The 22,460-nt window shown below is 43.7% G+C and overlaps 1 protein-coding gene across 1 annotated transcript in view; it reads left to right on the top strand.

Moving 5' to 3' along the window:
* Positions 1-22,460, top strand: part of tsnare1 (T-SNARE Domain Containing 1) — a 113,841-nt gene that overhangs the window by 8,038 nt on the left and 83,343 nt on the right. The window contains exon 2 of the mRNA XM_031575781.2: positions 18,516-18,639. Coding sequence (XP_031431641.1) covers positions 18,555-18,639 — 85 coding nt within the window. The 5' untranslated portion in view covers positions 18,516-18,554. The remainder of the gene's footprint in view (positions 1-18,515; positions 18,640-22,460) is intronic.

Raw genomic sequence — 22,460 nt, 5'->3', positions numbered from 1 at the left:
GAATAAACCTCCCAACCAACAAACAGACCAATAATTAAACAAAGAATAAATAGCTCAATGAGTCCTGAGGTGTAGTAACCACGTCCCCGGACTTGTGCCCAGACTTATGCTAGGCCACGGATAAGAAACATCACTATAAAGCTCAAGTTATATCAAACAAATGAACAAATTAATGTCTAAGAAAGTCTATGTATATAATGTTAATTTGTGCATTTATCGTGTTGAAATACGGGGTAGAGTCATTGCACAGGTGAAGCGCACATGTACAACAGACTGCCTGCCGACACTCCCTTGTGGAAAAATACAGCTGTAAGCTCTGGATTCACTGAAACATGCTCAAAGAGTCTGAATACGTTTGAGGACGCACAGGCACTCTGACTCAGCATTCGTTTTCATTTGGACATGGAGCTACGCTTCTGTCCTGTGGTCCACAGCATGAATATTTGATTCCTAAATCTTCAAAGGGCATTGAGGTTGTATGTCAAGAATTCCTAAGATAGTGGTTCTTATCTTTTTTTCATGGTGAAATATAGTTTTTTTTTCCTTGGGTGAGGAGGTCCACAATTGTTGACTATACTTCACCCCCTCGCAGACATATATACACACACACACACACACACACACACACTCACACTCACACACACACACACACACCCATACACACATACACACATACACACACACACACACACTCACACTCACACACACACACACACACACACACACAGACACACAAACACACCAAGCGAAGGCAGCCGCTCCGCTGGAATTTGCCAAATAACCTTCCATTTGTCTTCAAGCTTGGCGTTCAAACACTTGCTCGGGGCTGTGCATCCATCACTGCAGGTGCCAGCCTGGGAGAGTGTGTGTGAAACAGCTTCTCCATTGCGTGTGTGTGACGAGCACCTCGCATGGCCCGGGGGGTTGTTATTTAACCAACAGTTACTGTGTTCCCTCTGGCAAGTTAATTTCTTTCCGAATAAATTGTGTGCTTGGCCAGAAAACTGCCACTGAACAAAATAAGAAAAGATCAAGCATTTTATTGTGTGGCGAAGTGAAGTTAGCTTGTGGCCTCCAGGGTAATTTGAGACAAAACACTAATACAAGTACTGAAATACAAAGCTATTTAATTTTATATATGAGTAGTAAGTGTGAAACATTATGCAAAAACATACACAAATGTAAACTTGTTTTTTATATAGGCTTAAGCAAGTATTAAAAGCAGTCCGTCATGGTGGTGTGATGAATTGATGAAACTGAACTCCCCTTAGACTGAAAGAATGCTCTCCAGCCCGGTCAAGCTCTGGCCAAAAAGAAGACTTTTCTCCAGTCCCGGAACTTTGCCATTCCTTGCGGCTCATTATCCCGCCAGACAGCTAGGCAGCGGCGCAAAGAGAGTAGTTCACCAGCCCCGATTAAGCTGTGGTCGGAGGAAGGAATGACGAACAGCTTCCTGGTGAAATACCATGTCATACCACGCTCAGTATGCACGTCAAGCCCTGCCTCTCTTCCTGCTTTCCATTCTTCCCTCCGTCCCAAAGAAATCTGTTTGTCTTGTCCTCATCCGCCATTGACAATCCAATCAAACGAGTGCTCGGAGGAGCTGCTCGGAGGTCCTCTCAAACAAATGAAATCATCAAGGTCCCTTCCCTCTCGTCGGCCTGGGGGCGATGGAAGGTCATGCAAGTGTATTCTGCATTCTCCACCTCACTGCTGGAGGACGGACGGACGGGCTTTGGAGTGTTATTGATGGTCACCTGGTGCACCCTCTGCACACACACACACACACACACACACACATGCATACACACACACAAACACATGCATACACACACCACCCTATTACTCAGGTCAAGCATCTGTGCTGCCATGACGATAAAAGCATTGGCTCATTTGCAGTCTCATGCAAAGAGGATTACCAATTGCAGAATGAGTCCTTTCCTCCTATTATCTTCCTGTTGGTCCTTGAGAGATACAGATCTCTATCCAGAACATCTCAGCTTCCTGGAAACATACACAGGTGACTAAGCCAACACACTCACCTGTTTTCCTGTTACATATGCAAACACAGAGGTTCATATTGTGTGATGGTGGGATCCTTCAGGTTAGAGTACACATAAAGATTTTTGAGCCTTCCCAATCTTTGGTAAACACAACCACAAAAGGCCTACATCAAAGGCTGCAAGGACCATCATAGAAACTCATTAAAAAAAAAAAAAAAAAAAAAAAAATGCTGGGTCATACAGTGCTCCAAATAGACTGGAATGAGCATTTTCAAATATGATGGTCTTTTCATCTGAATGTTGACAATGCTGATATGATTTTGAAGGACAACAAGTGATGAATGACATTAAACAGAATGGCATTTTTAGTTTTATTTTTCTCCTTGTCCTTTCATGGCTTTGACACCTTATTTCTTCTGGTGTGATGATTTGTGACAAAACCTCTCCTTGCCTTTTAATGAGTTACTCTGAAAAAGAATTTCCCTACCAGACTCAGACTCGTTCCCATCTTCTCTCTTCTTGTGTTTAATTTGAACAAGGCCTTCACAACAGACTTGAACACGTTGCTATGATGACTTCACCAAGAGTGGTTTCGACGTGCACTTTTAGCAGCCTGAAGATGTGAGGCATGCATGAGTTATCTTCTAAAGGGAAGGTGGAACCCAGACGTCTCCTTTGGTGTCCCCAGACGTGTCCTTTGGTGTCCCCAGACGTCTCCTTTGGTGTCCCCAGACGTGTCCTTTGGTGTCCCCAGACGTGTCCTTTGGTGTCCCAGAAGTGTCCTTTGGTGTCCCCAGAAGTCCAGAATAATAAGGCCTGCCAAATGTTATTCTTCTTCACTAACAGACTTCCCCTGCTGTTAAAAATCGTGTCATGTCATTCCCAAATTCACGTTCAAGCTCAGCTTTTCACTTTGTTACCTCCCTCCTCCTCTTTCCTCTTGCACTTTTTCCTCTTGGTGTCTGCTTCTGACTGCTGCAGTGTCACATCTCACAGGAGCTACAGACCCGCGCCGCCCGTTTGCTTTTGAGGTGCTTGTTAAATTGGTGTGCGGACCAACATGTCTGGCGTTTCCCTGGCCAATTAGGCCTTCAGTGTGATGAAAGGAAGGAGTGTGGCGTGACTGAGGTCTGGGGGAACTCTGTCTGCCCAGCTGGTGTGTGTGCTCGGCCCGACAGAGAGGGCTGCACGTCCGTCATTAGAATTTCTTCCCACTAGAGTCTGTGCCTGTGTGTGCGTGTTTATGTGTTTAAATGTGTCTATTTGTGTGCGTGTGTGTATATGTGTTTAAGTGCATCTGTTTTGTGTGTGTGTGTATGCCTATGTATGAGTGTGTTGATGTGCGTGCATGTGCGTATTCTGTGTGTAAGTGAGGGCATGGGGATTTTTAATCACTGGTTTCACCTTAAATAAGTCATGTTATTATTTTACTTTTGTCACCTTGTCATGATTTCAGTCATTGTATTAAAGCTTTTTCGGCTCACTTCCTGACAGCTTTTTCATACCGGTGGGTGTTGGCCTTTGCTTTTAACACAAAGATGAGAAGAAGTGCTTTAAAGGTAAATGCTATGTGTCAGAATGTGTTAAACAACATAAAGAATTCAAAGCCACACACACATAACACCCCCCCCCCCCCCCCACACACACACACACACAAGCAGCCTCACTGATCTGGCAGGCACTTCCTGTGTCCATTATTCATTTTCTGGAACTTCAAGGAACAGATGCTTACATCTTTGCATCATAGCTATTGATAATATGTGTTTTTCAAAGAGTACGATACGTAAAGGCGGAAACTCATTGCCTTGTATTACCTCAGCGGTTAGAAAGGGCTAGAGGCTTTCCTTAAAATCTTCTAGTTATATTAAACCAACATAGTTTGCTGTTGTGCTTTTGTGGAATGTCTTTTTCTGAAATGACCAGTATCTGGTTTGTGTGTCCTTATTTTTGTGGAATGTGGAAACTAGGCTGTGCGGTACGGTACGTCTCAGAGCCTCGGTGGTCACACTTTTTTTTTTTTCTTAACACAGCCGATGTGTAGTACCAAGAAGTGGTAGAGAACAGTTGGTACGGACGGAGTGACATACTTTACTCATACATGCCAAGGTGTTGACGTGATGTTGGTACTGGTGTAATGACATACTTTACTCATACATGCCAAGGTGTTGACATGATGTTGGTACTGGTGTAATGACATACTTTACTCATACATGCCAAGGTGTTGACATGATGTTGGTACAGGCGTAATGACATACTTCACACATACATGCCAAGGTGTTGACGTTATGTTGGTACAGGCGTAATGACATACTTTACTCATACATGCCAAGGTGTTGACGTTATGTTGGTACAGGCGTAATGACATACTTTACTCATACATGCCAAGGTGTTGACGTTATGTTGTCTATGAGGGGGTGACCGGGCTCGGTGACAGAGTTGCTTCATTCGAACGAAGATGAAGGGAGGAGTGACGAAAGGAGCGGAGGATGGGGGGTGGTAGATGAGAGGAGGGGGGGAGTAGTAGATGAGAGGGGGGGGGGGCGGTCATAGGTGAGCACCCTTGGAGTCAGTGCAGCAATGATGACTGGAGCCCACATCTCAGCATCTTATGGCGTGGCACTTTGTGTTGATATAAAAAAAACGAGGGGATTTATTTTGGGAATCGAATTGGGTGATTTATCTCAATAATGGCTTCCTTTTATCCGACAGGTCAATTTCACTGTCCAATTTTGTTTTTGTTGGTCTTTTTCTGCTCTCGTTTGGTGCTTTGTATCAAAGCTCAGGACAGTGACTTCCTCTGAAGTGTGCGTTTCCTATGAGAGTGAGAGGAACCAAAGGTGTCACACTAGGATTGTGTATGTGTGTGCGTGTGCGTGTGCGTATGTGTACATGTGTGTGTGCGTGTGCGTGTGCGTGTGTCTGTGTGTGTTTTGTGTGCTATTTAACATACAGAAATAATTCCTGGTAGCTACATTCTTCCCTCTGCAATGTCAGTATGTTCAGGTAGACCTCTAGAAAAGCTCTTTAAATATTTTATGAAGCCATCTGTGCTATGGTCACACAACCCACATAATACCCATTGACAAATTCTCCCCAGTCTTTTAAGTGGTCTGTATGACCAGTTAAATATTACACAGTGCACGTTTGCTGGTCTAGAAACAGGACTGCAGCATTTTGTAGAGGAGCCCTTTAAATACACTTGCGTAGTTAGACTATTCGTCATTAATTTGACATGACAGGACACATTAATCATGCACTGTCATCTCATACACTCAAGCATTTAAACACCTGTCATTACCAATAATGATAACCTGTCAGAAGATCATTCGTCACCAGATAATCCTCCATTCCCATGACAGTGACTGACACCTGTTTCCTCACAGTGCTACCCAGCTCGTGTTTTGAATCTGGTTGTGAATACAATGCTGTGTTTCGTAGGGTTAATGGACTGTTTTCCAGCCTCTGGCTCAGTGTTTTCTAATAGACCTGCCCTATAGCTCTGAGATGATTGGCTGTTGTTGCAACATCATTGGATCTGTGAAGGCTTTGATTGGGTTAGTGCCGTGGTTGCCAAACTTTTCATGGCAATGAAAAAAAAAAGCCCTCTGCCCCACGGCACAAAGATTTAAAAAATATATTTTAATATATAAAAACAGATGTCCATCAGACTGTAACACATGCACACAAACACAAAAAATGCTTATGCAAACATACACGTACACACACATACGCACACACACACACACACACACACACACACACACACACACACACACACACACACACACGCACACAGAGACTGTAACGCACACAGAGTGTAACACATGCACACAAACACAAAAAATGCTTATGCAAGCATACACGTACACACCACACATACATACACACACACACACACACACACACACACACACACACACACACACACACACACACACGCATGGAGGATGAAGTGTGGCATGCTGTGGCTACTCTGTGGTAAATGTTCTGTATAAAAGGCAGTGGAGGGACCTGGGCTCAGGCTTATTTGCGCTCAGTGGTGCAGCTCCCTCATGCTGGGCTAAGCCACAGAGGTGATAATGGGGGATGGCACAGGAGCAGCCACACGAGGAGGAGGAGGAGGAGGAGGAGGAAGAGCACTCAGCCATCTACCCAGCCTCCCTCCTGGGTCTCTATTTATCCAGTCCCCTGACTGCAGTATTAAGGTAGTCATAAAAGGCCACATGCCTGCACACATTCACATTCACACTCACAAACTTCATTCAGAAACCACATGCCTGGACACAGCCAACCAGACATGGATTTGTGTAGATGACAAAGGAAAATCATGATAAAGGCCTTGGGGCTGTACTCAGGCTTTACCTTTTATTTCATTCACATACACATACACACTGATAGAAACACACACACACCCGCGCATGTCATTTTAAGGACACAGAGAGATCGATGCATCTTATATATTTCTCCTAATATTCAAGGACGTCCCCACCATGCCGACTATAAGTTGTGTTTGAAATCACAATAACTATACAGAATCCGCTTGAGTGTTCCAAATTCCAAATAATCGATCTATATCTATCTATGTATCTATCTATTTATCTGTTTAGGAATACAAATGCGTTAAGGACAAAAAGTGCGATATAAACAGATATTTCTTTTCACAAAAAAATTACATTATTATTTAGAAAAAATAGGACTGACATGTCTGTCCTTCAACCACTATGTTTCTTCAAATCAATTCATATCGTTGTGGATGGCCATTGTTTGCAGCATCACACTTTAATTTCACTAACTTGAAATTCTGTAGTTGAATCACCGATCAGCTCACAACAGGCAGCGGGATGAGAGCTGATCGTTCCCGGCTGAATGAAGCATGCGCTTGTGTCATAGGCTGACTTGTGTCCACTGTGTGTGAGTTGTGAGGGAGGGCGCGAGCGCAGCCCCTTGCATCATCAGACGTACGTTGGCAGCAACGGGCAGCATATAATTTGGTATGACAAAGCAGTGATCGTTATCGTTATTATCTGTAAGAAACTTTCAAAACATTAACCTGGTATAGCATCAGGAGTAGGAGGATATTTTTCTAAATACTTTTACAGTAAATAGTTTCTATTTCCAAAGCAAAACAGTTTCTGATTGTTGATTGTCCTCCAGTTAAAAGGAAGAGTGGGGGCTCAGGCAGTTCATAAAACGTAGTTATTATATATAGTATAAGTAAATATATTTCATAATGAATTATATGCCAATATTCCTGGAAGGCACAACAATTGCATTGCCAATAGAAAATAGAACATTCGCCCCATTAACATGAGTCCCAGTACAAACCACACCCACATCCGGCATTCTATCCAAATACAGATACAGAAATGGATAATTTGTGGGTTTAACAGATAATGCCGTTGCTGTGCACCTCTGCATCTATCTATAAGTCAGTAATTGCATTGACCTTTCCAGGAAGGATCTCACCGTATATATGGCTTGTGTTCCTCATGTTGTATGGTCTCATGTTTGCAGCAGAGTGGGATATGGCTGTGTAAAAGGGTGTGTGGTGTGTGTCTACGGATGCTTCTGTGTAAAAGGGTGTGTGTGTGTGTGTGTGTCCACGGATGCCTCTCTGTAAATGTGTGTGTGTGTGTGTTCCACAGGTGTGTGTATGTGTCTGTGTATGTGTGAGGATAGATACTACTCTCCTGTTGCTTACAGTAATGCTATCAGTGTTTTCCTTCATATGTAACTGAAGTCGGTTGTCCTTAATTATATTGCTATATATTTATAAACACTATTCAGCTTTAGTTATATGCTATATATTTATAAACACTATCGGCAATAAAAAACATTCACACAGTAACAGCAAAGTCTCTTTAACACACTATCACAGCTATCACATTTTTTAAGTGGTTCTTTTAGCATTTTGCACATTATTCAGCAGTATTCTCTGCAAAAGCCTTATCTGAAACAAGTGTGAATAATCCTCTAACTCCTGTAACCATTATTCGAAGGCATTGAAGCAAAATGACACACCAAGGTACCACAACGCAAGGAGAAATATGGTTTCAAGCAGCAGTGATGGTCATTTCAAAGCTAGCTAAGGCTGAAGGTGTTTGCACAAGAGCAGAGTGCTTCAGGGGAGGAAATGAAACTGTCCCGTTTGCGCATTTTTCCCCTCTTCTTTGAGTGGTGGTTTCAGAGCACTTATACAACATTTCTTTCTCTGATTTTCTAATTAACCACCTCTCTTATATCACCCTTTAAAGAACAAAAAGAAAAAGAAAACAACACATTTGAACTCCGAAGCTGCATGGGAAGGCTCCACTGGAGGGGGTGCTAATTGCCCTTCCCTGGTGCTTACAGTCCATCAGGCTAATGTGCCCGACAATGACTGGAGTTGATAAAAGGGGACATAATATTGGATTTTGAATTAGGGGGGATTTGGGGAAGGGTTGTCATGCAGGCTGTGATGGTGTTTCTCACTTGTGCACTTGGTATGGAATCAGGCAGAGGTTCTTGGAACCCCCGATCCATGTCTAAAGAAACAACCTACAGTGCGGCTTATAGAAAGGCCAGCATTCAGCTGTGATAATGGGATATGATATATAAATTGGGTGAGTCGTTTCATCAACATGACTGTGACAGTTACAATGTAATTTCATCTAACAATTCATTCATCAGTTAAAAAAGAGAAAACACAGAAATTCACTTCACAGTGTCCTCGAGCTATAATTATGAGGTCATTAGTAATTTCTCCTTGTTTATTCTAAGAGTAGTTTCTGTAGAGGGCCTTAAGAGTGAGAATCTCAACTGTAGCTCTTTCAGCCTCTTGACCGATTATGTTTGCTGTGACTTGATGAGACATCGAATCCCTCATGGCAGTCCCAGCTTAGCTTTGTAAACTCATTTGCCTTCATTTAGGCCATGTATGTGGGGTGGAACTTTTAATCATTCACACCATGGGAATTCATGCAACACAGATCGGTTGCCAAATAATGGAGTTTAGCGCCTGTGTGTGTGTGTGTGTGTGTGTGTGTGTTTGTGCATGTGCATGTGCGTGTGCGTGAGTGTGAGTGTGTGTGTGTGTGTGTGTGTGTGTGTGTGTGTTTGTATATTAAGTCATGTGTGGGTGTTTGTTTATGTGCGGAAAAAGGGTAATGATCTATACTGATGTATTTGTATGATTATGAGTTAAAAATGACCTTGTCTATCTCTTCACGTCATGAGTAGCTACGGCCCTCACATATAGCTCAGCCTCACCATCGGTCTCAACACACACCCTTTTGGGTTCGAATTCGCCTCGGCATTGTTTGTCAATGTTGTGAAATGATACCTCTATTAAAGGGTCAAGCAGCCTAATTTAGGAAATATAACCCACCATTCATGTAACTGACCAACTAGTATGTTGACATACTATATGCTTCATTGATGAAAAAGAGTGAACTCGTCAGGCAACTTAGAAACGTATAAGAAATGAATATGAATAACATGGTTAATAGTCTATACAGCCATATTTTAATATCAGAAACAAAAGCCTGTCTGTCACCCCTTTCTTGGGGGAGCAGGGACAGAGCTGCAGTCATGGGTCATGGGCTGATAGTCTATGTTCTGACAGGTCAAGGAAATGTGCAGCTTGACCCACACCTTCACTGACAGGCTATGGGCTGAAGAAAGGCGCCTTAGGGCATAACTCACAGGATTACTTTAGATGAATGGATGGATGGATGGATGGATGGATGGATGGATGGATGGATGGATGGATGGATGGATGGACAGAGGGATGGATGGGTGGATGGGTGGATGGATTGATGGATGGATGGATGGATGGATGGATAGATAGATAGATAGAAAGATAGATAGATAGATAGATTGATAGATAGATGGATGGATGGATGGATGGATGGATGGATGGATGGATAGATAGATATATAGATGGAGAGAGAGAGATTCTGCAGCTGAAGGAGATGATGTAGACAGTCTGCTCCTCCTGTCTCCATCCCTCCCTCCCACGGCTCACACACTCATCTGAGTGGGAGAGCAGGATGGAGCGATGACTACATGTGATACTCTTACTTTTGGACTCAACACTAGTGCGAGAGGAGCAATGACTTCTGAGTCATTTTTTAAATCTCTCTCTTTTAACTCTTTAATCTCTCTCTTCTCTCTGGTTGAATACGAAAAGGAAATAGATTGCCTTACAGGGAAACAATTGAAAGCAAAAGCATCACTGACAGATATATTTATGTGGACATGGCTTAAGCATACATGACTTTTGGACAGTACTTTTGGACAGTAGGCTTAGAGTGAATGCATGAAAATCTGTGTGTGTGTGTGTGTGTGTGTGTGTGTGTGTGTGTGTGTGTGTGTGTGTGTGTGTGTGTGTGTGTGTGTGTGTGTGTGTGAAAGAGATACACAGTCAGACAGCTAGACAGACAGTGACACACCGAAACTTTGGAGACGCGCACAGGTCACTGTTGAGGCTTTGGGGGAGCACAACCTGTTTATGAGCTGTCATGGCTAATTAATCTCCCTTTTGTATGGGAATTAATTGGATTATTTGTCTGTGTAACCCTGGCTAATCTGATCCCCTGTCTCTTCCATTTCTCATCTTGACAGGAACCATCTTTGCCTTTCCACCTACTGTACCCCAGACTGACCCTTGTGTGTGTATGTGTGTATGTGTGTGTGTGTAGGTGTGTGTGTGTGTGTGTGTGTGTGTGTGTGTGTGTGTGTGTGTGTGTGTGTATGAGTGTGTGTGTGTGTGATGTGTGCGCACGTGCACGTGCTAGTTTGTGTGTGTCTGTGTGTGTGTGTGTTCATGCGTGCTATTTGTGTGTGACATCATATCTCGATGTGTGTGTGTGTGTTCATGTGTGCTATGTGTGTCATCATATCTCGGTGTGTCTGTGTGTGTGCACGTGTGTGTTCAAGTGTGCTATGTGTGTGTGTCATCATATCTCGATGTGTGTGTGTGTGTGTTCATGTGTGCTATGTGTGTGTGTCATCATATCTCGGTGTGTGTGTTCATGTGTGCTATGTGTGTGTGTCATCATATCTCGGTGTGTGTGTTCAGGTGTGCTATGTGTGTGTGTCATCATATCCCGGTAAGTGTGTGTGTGCTATGTGTGAGTGTAATCATATATCATTGTGTGTGTGTGTGTGTGTTAATTTGTGCTATGTGTGTGTGTGTCATCATATCTCGGTGTGTATATGTGTGTGTATGTCATCATATCTCAGTGTGTATGTGTGTGTCATCATGTGTGTGTGTGTGTGTGTGTGTGTGTGTGTGTGTGTGCGCGTGTGTGTGTGTCATCATATCTGTGTATGTGTGTGTGTGTGTGTGTGTGTGTGTGTGTGTGTGTGTGTGTGTGTGTGCTTGTGCGGTGTGTGTGTCTTCATATCTCTGTTTTCAGTTGAAAGTGAAAATGCAATTAAGTGTGTTTATTCATTCAGGCTGAATAAAAATGTACAGCAGCAGAATTAAAACAGTTGCCATGGTGGGTTGCTCAGTGACCATTAAAGTCAAAGTCAAAGTGTTTATTGTCGCATACACCAAATTTCTTCAGCGCAGCGAAATTCTTATGACTTGGCAGCCAACATCTACGCAGTAGACGGCATACAACAGGTAACACAAATAACATATACCAAAATAACATACCAGAAATAACATATAACATATAACATATAGCAAATAACATATAACAAGTAACAACAGTTTAAAATACAGAAGGGCAGTTTCCAGGGTGGGGAATATTAAATTAAATAAGATAAAAAAATGTGGGTTTATATATATATGTAGCAAGTGTATTTGTATGGGTGTGAAGTACAAGGTGATGGCGACTGTTCAGTGTTGCTGATTCAGCAGCCTAACAGCCTGGGGGTAAAAACTGTTTGTGAGTCTGGTAGTCCGTGCTCGGATGCTCCGGTAGCGTCTACCAGACGGCAGCAGTGTGAATAGACCATAGCCTGGGTGGCTGTGGTCCTTGACAATGTTCCGTGCTTTTCTCAGGCATCTACTGTTGTAGATGCCCTGCACGGAAGGGAGATGGCCGCCGATGATACGCTCCGCTGTCTTCACCACCCTCTGCAGGGCCTTGCGATCGGCAGCGGAGCAGCTACCATACCAGGCAGTGATGCAGCCTGAGAGGATGCTCTCAATGGTGCATCTATAAAAGTTTTTTAGTGTTTTAGAAGACATGCCAAACTTCTTGAGTCTCCTCAAGAAGTAAAGCCGCTTCTGTGCAGTTTTGACCGCCGAGTCCGCTTGCATGGACCAGGTGAGGTCATCCTTGATGTACACACCGAGGAATTTGAAGTTGGAGACTCTCTCCACTGCAGCTCCCTCGATGTGTATGGTGTTGTGACCCCCCCTCTGTAGCTTCCTGAAATCCACAATCATCTCCTTGGTTTTGCAGATGTTTAGAGACAGGTTGTTGTCTTGGCACCATGCTGCCAAGCCCCTTACCTCATCTCTATAGGCGGTCTCATCGTTGTTAGAGATGAGACCCAGGATGGTAGTGTCGTCTGCAAACTTCAGGATGATGTTGGAACTGTGTGTTGCCACACAGTCCTGTGTGTACAGGGAGTACAGGAGGGGACTGAGTACGCAGCCCTGGGGGGCCCCGGTACTCAGGGTCAGTGAGGAGGAGGTGTGCTTGCCCATTCTCACCACCTGGGGTCTGCTCGTCAGGAAGTCCAGGATCCAGTTGCACAGGGGTGTTTTAAGACCCAGGCTCCTGAGCTTCGGGACGAGCTTGGAAGGCACAATAGTGTTGAATGCTGAGCTGTAATCCACAAACAGCATTCTCACATATGTGTTGCCCTTTTCCAGGTGGGAGAGAGTGGTGTGTGTTGCAAGGGCGATGGCATCATCTGTTGATCTGTTTGTGCGGTACGCAAACTGAAAGGGGTCCAGGGTGTTTGGAAGGGTGGAGCAGATGTGGGTTCTGACCAGCCGCTTGAAGCACTTCATAATGGTGGAGGTCAGTGCTACGGGGCGGTAGTCATTTAGGCAGGTGATGGATGATTTCTTTGGTATGGGGATGATGGTTGCCTGCTTGAAGCAGGTGGGGACTTCAGACAGATGTAGTGAGAGGTTGAATATGGAGGTGAATACCTCCGCTAGCTGGTCGGCGCACCCCCTAAGGACGCGGCCAGGAACTCCATCGGGCCCGGATGACTTCCGAGGGTTCACCCTTTGGAGCTCTCGCCTCACGTCAGCCACATTCAGGGACAGAGTGTAGTCGTCTCGGTCCTCGGCCAGTTTTCGGCCAGCTTGTCTCTGTATTCTCTCTTTCCATCTCTGATGGCCGTCCGTAGGTCACATCTGGACTTCCCCAAAGCCTCCGGATCACCAGAGTTGTGGGCAGAGGACCGTGCTCTGAGTTTGGCACGGACATTACCATTTACCCAGGGCTGGTTAATAGTCTATACAGCCATATTTTAATATCAGAAACAAAAGCCTGTCTGTCACCCCTTTCTTGGGGGAGCAGGGACAGAGCTGCAGTCATGGGTCATGGGCTGATAGTCTATGTTCTGACAGGTCAAGGAAATGTGCAGCTTGACACACACCTTCACTGACAGGCTATGGGCTGAAGAAAGGCGCCTTAGGGCATAACTCACAGGATTACTTTAGATGAATGGATGGATGGATGGATGGATGGATGGATGGATGGATGGATGGATGGATGGATGGACAGAGGGATGGATGGGTGGATGGATTGATGGATGGATGGATGGATGGATGGATAGATAGATAGATAGAAAGATAGATAGATAGATAGATAGATAGATAGATGGATGGATGGATGGATGGATGGATGGATGGATGGATAGATAGATAGATATATAGATGGAGAGAGAGAGATTCTGCAGCTGAAGGAGATGATGTAGACAGTCTGCTCCTCCTGTCTCCATCCCTCCCTCCCACGGCTCACACACTCATCTGAGTGGGAGAGCAGGATGGAGCGATGACTACATGTGATACTCTTACTTTTGGACTCAACACTAGTGCGAGAGGAGCAATGACTTCTGAGTCATTTTTTAAATCTCTCTCTTTTAACTCTTTAATCTCTCTCTTCTCTCTGGTTGAATACGAAAAGGAAATAGATTGCCTTACAGGGAAACAATTGAAAGCAAAAGCATCACTGACAGATATATTTATGTGGACATGGCTTAAGCATACATGACTTTTGGACAGTAGGCTTAGAGTGAATGCATGAAAATCTGTGTGTGTGTGTGTGTGTGTGTGTGTGTGTGTGTGTGTGTGTGTGTGTGTGAAAGAGATACACAGTCAGACAGCTAGACAGACAGTGACACACCGAAACTTTGGAGACGCGCACAGGTCACTGTTGAGGCTTTGGGGGAGCACAACCTGTTTATGAGCTGTCATGGCTAATTAATCTCCCTTTTGTATGGGAATTAATTGGATTATTTGTCTGTGTAACCCTGGCTATTCTGATCCCCTGTCTCTTCCATTTCTCATCTTGACAGGAACCATCTTTGCCTTTCCACCTACTGTACCCCAGACTGACCCTTGTGTGTGTATGTGTGTGTGTGTGTGTGTGTGTGTGTGTGTGTGTGTGTGTGTGTGTGTGTGTGTGTGTGTGTGTGTGTGTGTGTGTGTGATGTGTGCGCACGTGCACGTGCTAGTTTGTGTGTGTCTGTGTGTGTGTGTGTTCATGCGTGCTATTTGTGTGTGACATCATATCTCGATGTGTGTGTGTGTGTTCATGTGTGCTATGTGTGTGTGTCATCATATCTCGGTGTGTCTGTGTGTGTGCACGTGTGTGTTCAAGTGTGCTATGTGTGTGTGTCATCATATCTCGATGTGTGTGTGTGTGTGTTCATGTGTGCTATGTGTGTGTGTCATCATATCTCGGTGTGTGTGTTCATGTGTGCTATGTGTGTGTGTCATCATATCTCGGTGTGTGTGTTCAGGTGTGCTATGTGTGTGTGTCATCATATCCCGGTAAGTGTGTGTGTGCTATGTGTGAGTGTAATCATATATCATTGTGTGTGTGTGTGTGTGTTAATTTGTGCTATGTGTGTGTGTGTCATCATATCTCGGTGTGTATATGTGTGTGTATGTCATCATATCTCAGTGTGTATGTGTGTGTCATCATGTGTGTGTGTGTGTGTGTGTGTGTGTGTGTGTGTGTGTGTGTGTGTGCGCGTGTGTGTGTGTCATCATATCTGTGTGTGTGTGTGTGTGTGTGTGTGCTTGTGCGGTGTGTGTGTCTCCATATCTCTGTTTTCAGTTGAAAGTGAAAATGCAATTAAGTGTGTTTATTCATTCAGGCTGAATAAAAATGTACAGCAGCAGAATTAAAACAGTTGCCATGGTGGGTTGCTCAGTGACCATTAGTGTCGTCTGAACAAACGGTCTACTTCATTTCTAAAAATATACATTTTACTGAATCAATATTCCCTTATCAGTCCTACTGATCGTGGATCATGGACTTGTATGGATTTTTAACGCCTTCCACATCAGTGTTCTCATGACACGTAACAGCCACCTGTAAACAGCAGACACACAGACACACACACACACATGCTGCACTGTTATCACCAGGATCAGGCTATGAGATGCTATGATTGAGTACAGCCTTTCTGGCGGAGTATCTCCTGACAGTGTGTGTGTGTGTGTGTGTGTCTGTCTGTGGCCTTTTGAGATGGAGGCATTATCACCACACGGTGTTTAACCTTTCCTGACACATACCCCCGTACACAGACACTCACACACATTTGGGTGGAAATGGGTACTACACACCACGGCGTGCCCGCGAGGAAGTGACTCACACTCTGAATAATGTCACTGTGTCACTAGGGAGGTCTCTCAAACACTCTCTTAGAGTCAGTCACAGTCACTGGGTGATGAACAAACACATGCACACACACACACACACACACACACACACACACACACACTCACACACACACAAACACAAACATAGTGTCACATGCATACCAGTGGTGGCTCACTGCAACTCTATTTACACCATCCCCCACAAACACACACACACACAATTCACCTCTCATTCTGGACACAAAATTGACAACTGAAATCACAGCGATAGTGATAGATTTTCTTTTGATTTGTTGACTGGCTGAAAAGAAGAAAACAAACAGGAAGGACATTCTTGGCTTTGGGAGGCATCTTGTCTTCGTGTCCTTTGATTCAGCATTAGAATGGACTGAGCACAGACTCCCTCAGGTCATTCAGTGATGGGTTTTTGTTTTGTAATAAGTCACTATCTCAGTGTCCCCTACATCCATCCTAGATTCTGCATTCCTGCCTCTAGGCGAAATTGAAAGAATCACATTTCGTATGTATGTATCATTCCTACAAATGATGGCGTAGCCTCGGCTACAGGGTACAACACTCATGACATTGGGCATCTCTCAACACACACACACACACACACACACACACACACACACACATGAGGATACAACACTTATGCCATTGGGCATTTCTCAACACTCACACACACACACACACACGCACACACACACACACATCTGAGACACATACACACACATGAGCACTTGTGACATGGGGCATTTTCTCAACACTCACACACACACAGACAGACACTCACACACACACACACACACACACACACACACACACACACACACACACACACACACACACACACACCTGAGACACATACACACACATGAACACTTGTGACATTGGGCATGTCTCAATACAGACTACATCAAGAAGAGTTTAATACCTAAACATTCTCTTCATACTCTGCTGTGCATTTGACAAAATGGAGTCAAGGTGCTGGAGATTAAGTTGAATCCTTTGAAGTTAAAGTAACATCCACTTATTTACAAATATAAAAAAGAACTCCAGATCTACTGACCAAAAAACAAAACAAAAACAAAACACCAACAAAATTGGTAATTAATTCTTCCAGTAAATAGTACTATCCAAAAGCTATGCGACTGAGCAGAATCCAGGCTTTCATCTGCTGTTTGTCCTTAATAAATAATATGCTGAGACCTGAGTCATGGGAAGTGTGTGACACTTGATGATGAATAAAACTTAAACACACTGTGATTGAAGTATATTATTACATTATCGGCTCCAATTATTATATTATTAATATTTTAATGATTGTGTAATAATGACCAGCCATTAATCTCTTTACATATTACATTATGTGCAAAACAGTTATTACGTTATTGGGTCAGAAATGTTATTACATTATTGGTAAATTATTACATTTTCGACTTTTATTATATTAAGAATGGGACAATCATTAGGTTATTGGCAGTTATTACGTTAAAGGTAGTTATTATATTATTGGCGGCTACATTTGGTATGGTAAAAGTATCAAAAAGCTCCTCCTATGTCAGAATAGATGAGCTCAGAGCATACAGTAACACTTCTAACACAGGGGCATATACAGGAGGCATGTCTGAATCATCGCTCTTATTTCTTTTTTTAGAGCGATAGTCTGCCTATTAACCTATCAGGGACAGTTATACAGTAACACACACACACAAACACACTCACACAGTCACACACGCACAGGCATGCACACACACACACACACAAACACACACACACACACACACACGCACGCACGCACACACACACACACACACACACAAACACACACACTCCTAGTTGCCACTCAGGAGCAGCTGTAGCAGCCATCCCCTCAGTCAGTTTGCATGTTTGGCCCCATCGGTGATCGTGGCTGTTGGCACTTCCGGTGGAGGTGCGACGTCGCTCCTTTTCTTTAATTCCAGCCCGCGCCCACGGGTTCTTCCTTCCTTCCCTCAGACCTGGTCTTGCTCATCAGGACACGCACTTGTGGAGCGGGAACTCTCTGAATAATTAGAAGGGTCACGACGGCCTCTCGCACATAATTTGTTTTTGTCTGCTTTACTCCACTGTAATTACCCTGGTCTCTGGAGAACTGTGCTCCACTGAACTCAAGATGGAGAGTACTGTTTTGCATGAGTGCAAGCATACCCATTCTTATGGCAGTGCTGAAAATGTGTGTATACGTATGCAATCTTGATATATGTTTTGTTTACGTATGAAATCTTGATATATGTTTTGTTTGTGGCTTCAGTGTTGGAGGGTTGGTGATACGGGCAAAAGTATTAGAACTTTCATTCCCCATGCTTAAATCTATCAAATGTTAAGATATAAATGTAATATATTTGAAGCACCTCTACATGGTCTAACACATTTAGAAAAGGATTTAGAGGCCTTTTCAAATCCCTGTAGAACTCTGCATGTTCATGTACATACCCTCCAGTACCATGTAATTAGTACTTGCTAAAGAAACACTGTTTTCATTTTTACTTAGTTCGATTTTACCTGTGCGTTTATTTAAAATGTGTAATTACGGGATGCTGCTTTCTTCTTGAATGGTTATATTACACATCGCACTAATGTACATAATAACATGCTTATGGGGTTGTGTAGGAGTTTTCTTTCAGCCTCCCATGAAAAATGAACCCATATGGTTTTATATGTTTTTGTTTCAGATTTTGTCCAACTGAATCCATTGAACAGAAGGCCTGACGATGTCTTACGGCTCCATCGACGGGGGAGCATTTGGAGGCAGGATCCCCTTCGGAGGCCCAGCGAGCCAGGGCTACCAGCCTGTGGGTAAGAATCTGCATCTGGGCCTATTAGTTCACCCGACGTGGAAATATATCACGTCTGGGTTTCTTTTTCTCCCCCTGATGTGTTGTTAATAGCACACTCAATCACATTGAACTGTGAGATCTACGTAGTCTACCTCTACCTACCTCACCTAAAGGAAAACGGTCTTATGTGTACCTGGAAGTGGTTTTTGTAGAGAGCAAGAAGCGAAACAGCTCAGTGTGACAAAGATTTAAAAAAAAAAAAAACATCTAAATTAGTAGAGAATGTTTGATGTATGTGGGAGTTTAAAGCCCTCGTCATATGCTGTCTTTGCACTTTGGCAAAGCATCCCCCCTTTATTAAAACATGTTTTCAGTATTAACTCCGATTTAAACTCTCCTCTTTGGCATGTCCCTTGGTTTCTCCGAGTCACCCATGGTTGTGTCATGGCAGGAAACGGTACGGTAACTCTCTCTCTCCCTGAGCCGCATTCGTTCCCTATCCAGACCAGTCACGGCACTCACTCAGCTCACAGATGGAGCCTGGAGTAAAATACCTCCAAAGGAACGTTGTGGGTCAGATTGTAGGTCTGTGCCGCTTTGTGGTATTTACTTGTCAAGCCAAAATCATTAAGTGCAATTTGGAGTCACGTATTTGAGCCAAACGACCAGGTCCATTTATGTGAAGATGAGCATGTTCCCCTCAGGGACAAATCAAAGAGCCCCTCTCATCTCTCTCTCTGTCTCTCTCTGCCTCTCATATTTTCTCTTTATTTCACTCTTTCATTCTCTCTTATTCTCAGAGAGAGAGAGAGCAGAGGGATGTGACAGGATCAGTGTGTGTGTGTGTGTGTGTGTGTGTGTGTGTGTGTGTGTGTGTGCAAAGGGATATGTCAGGAACATTTGTAGCAGCCACTGTTGTTGTCTCAAACCACCCACATACTCTAGCATGTGAGAAACAAATATTTAAAGACAGACGAGATAAAAAGCTCTCTCATTCTCTCAACAACTTTCGCTTTTAACCATGCTTCCTGTCATACACAGTAAGACATACTCACACACACACACACACACACACACACACACACACAAACACACACTCTCTCACTCTTTCTCTCTCTCTCTCTCTCACACACACACACACACACACAAACAGACGCACACTCACACATTCACACACACGCGCACACACACACACTCACACAGAAACAGACACACACACACACACGCACACTCTTACTTCTCCCTGTGGAGTGTACTGAAGAGAGCAGCAGACATAGTCTTTTGAGCTGGGCTTTGATCACAGGCAGTCGTGCTGCGGGTAGCCTGACAGGTTAGCTGTGTGTCAGTGCGTGTGTGTGTGTGTGTGTGTGTGTGTGTGTGTGTGAGTTCTCCCGCCTTGGTCCTGCTGCTGGAGCTAGTGGCTCAGAGGATGATCAAAGGCAAGGTTAAGACTCTAATGGAGTTGTCAAGCGAGCTAATCTTTCTCCTCCTCTCTCCTGACAAACCTTTCAACCCCCCCTCCTTTTTTTCCTCCTGGCACGGTCATATTCCTCACTTCGGCTTTCACAGTATTTGTCTGTTTTTTCTCTCTCGCCTCTCTCTCTCTCTGTCTCACTGTTTTCAGTTGTATGTGTGTTTTGAATGCCTGTCACTCTTTCTAAGTGTCTTGATCTCCTGTGTGTGTGTGTGTGTGTGTGTGTGTGTGTGTGTGTGTGTGTGTGTGTGTGTGTGTGTGTGTGTGTGTGTGTGTGTGTGTGTGTGTGTGTGTGCCGCACTTCTGTGCCCTGTCGGTAGGTTTTCCACTCAGTCCCCACTTCACATGTGAATTTGGTATGAAACTGTATTTATTTGTCTCTGCTTCTTTGTACATTTACACTGTCACAAACACTCACACACATCCCCAAAACACAGACTCTCAAACTGCAATCCCTCATATATTCCTTATCATTGCTTTTCACAATTTTGTGAAAAGCAGTTCCAGAGGCCACACACACACACGCACACATACACACACACACACACACACGTACACATACACATACACACAGACGCAGACGCAGACGCAGACGCAGACGCAGACGCAGACGCAGACGCAGACGCAGACGCAGACGCACACACGCACACACGCACACACGCACAGACACGCACACACAGACACACACCCACAGGCACACCCACACACACTCCTCTTTGCCAGCAGCCTGTCCTATATACAGACGTGGACAAAATTGTTGGTACCCTTCCGTTAAAGGAAGAAAAAGCCACAATGGTCACTGAAATAACTTGAAACTGACAAAAGTAATAATAAATAAAAAAAATACTGAAAATGAACTAATGAAAATCAGACATTGCTTTTGAATTGTGGTTAAACAGAATAATAATTAAAAAAAAACCGAATTAAACTGGCCTGGACAAAAATGATGGTACCCCTAGAAAAGATTTAAAATAATTTGACCATAGAGACATGTTAAACTAAGGTGTGTCCTCTAATTAGCATTACAGGCTTCTTCAAACTTGTAATCAGTCAGTCTGCCTATTTAAAGGGTGAAAAGTAGTCACTGTGGTGTTTGGTATCATGGTGTGTACCACACTGAACATGGACCACAGAAAGCTAAGGACAGAGTTGTCTCAGGAGATTAGAAAGAACATTATAGACAAGCATGTTAACGGTAAAGGCTATAAGACCATCTCCAAGCAGCTTGATATCCCTAACAGTTGCACATATTATTCAGAAGTTTAAGGTCCAGGGGACTGTAGCCAACCTCCCTGGACGTGGCTGCAAGAGGAAAATTGATGACAAATTGAAGAGAGGGATAATGCAAATGGTAACCAAAGTGCCCAGAACAACTTCCAAAGAGATTAGAGGTGAACTCCAAGGTCAAGGTACATCAGTGCCAGATCGCACCATCAGTCGCTGTTTGAGCCAAAGTCGACCGAGGAGGACACCACTGTTGAAAGCAAATCATATAAAAGCGAAACTGGAATTTGCCAAAATGCATATTGACAAGCCACAGGGCTTCTGGGAGAATGTCCTTTGGACCGACGAGACAAAACTGGAGCTTGTCAGTTTCAAGTTATTTCAGTGACCATTGTGGGTTTTTCCTTCTTTAAATGAAGGGTACCAACAATTTTGTCCACATCTGTATGCCTGATCAGTCCCATCATGTATGGGGATTGCACTAACCCAGACCGCCCTGCTCTCTGTTGTCTCTGCATCAGCAGACAGGCACAGGGGTCCAGCTGCCTCTTCTGCTGTCCATGACTGGGACTCACTCAGCCCTGTGACCCACAGCCCTGACTGGAAGACTGATTCCCTGGTTAAGTCCAGTCACAAAATCAGGCTCTCCCAAGCTGGCAGAGGAGAGGGAGAGAGAGGCGGGGGGGGGGGGGAGAGAGAGAGAGAGAGAGAGAGAGAGAGAGAGAGAAGAGAGAGAGAGAGAGAGAGAGAGAGAAAGTGGAAGAAAGTCAAGGCACGTCAATTTTATTTGTATAGCACATTTAAAAACAACAGGAGTTGTACAAAAGTGCTTTCCAATCAAGGTAAATGAATTGATCATAAATTTAGATGAGAATAAAGACAATTAAAGGAAATAAACAACTTAAACAAATAAAATGAGTAAAAGTGGAAAGAATTCAAAAACACAACAGCATATGAATAAATACTGAAAACCTAAATAAAAAAGCAAAATAGTATTAAAAATAAATACTAAAAACCTAAATAAAAAAGCAAGTTAAAACAATTAAAAGTGATGTTAAACGAATAAAAGCAAAAAAGACAGATAAGCAAAATAACAAAAGTAATAAAAGGGAAATGTGTTCATGGATACAATAATATTGAAA

The sequence above is a fragment of the Clupea harengus genome, chromosome 11 (assembly GCF_900700415.2).
Source record: "Clupea harengus chromosome 11, Ch_v2.0.2, whole genome shotgun sequence".
Classification (NCBI taxonomy): Eukaryota; Metazoa; Chordata; class Actinopteri; order Clupeiformes; family Clupeidae; genus Clupea; species Clupea harengus.
This window is presented reverse-complemented; position numbering and strand designations above follow the sequence as displayed.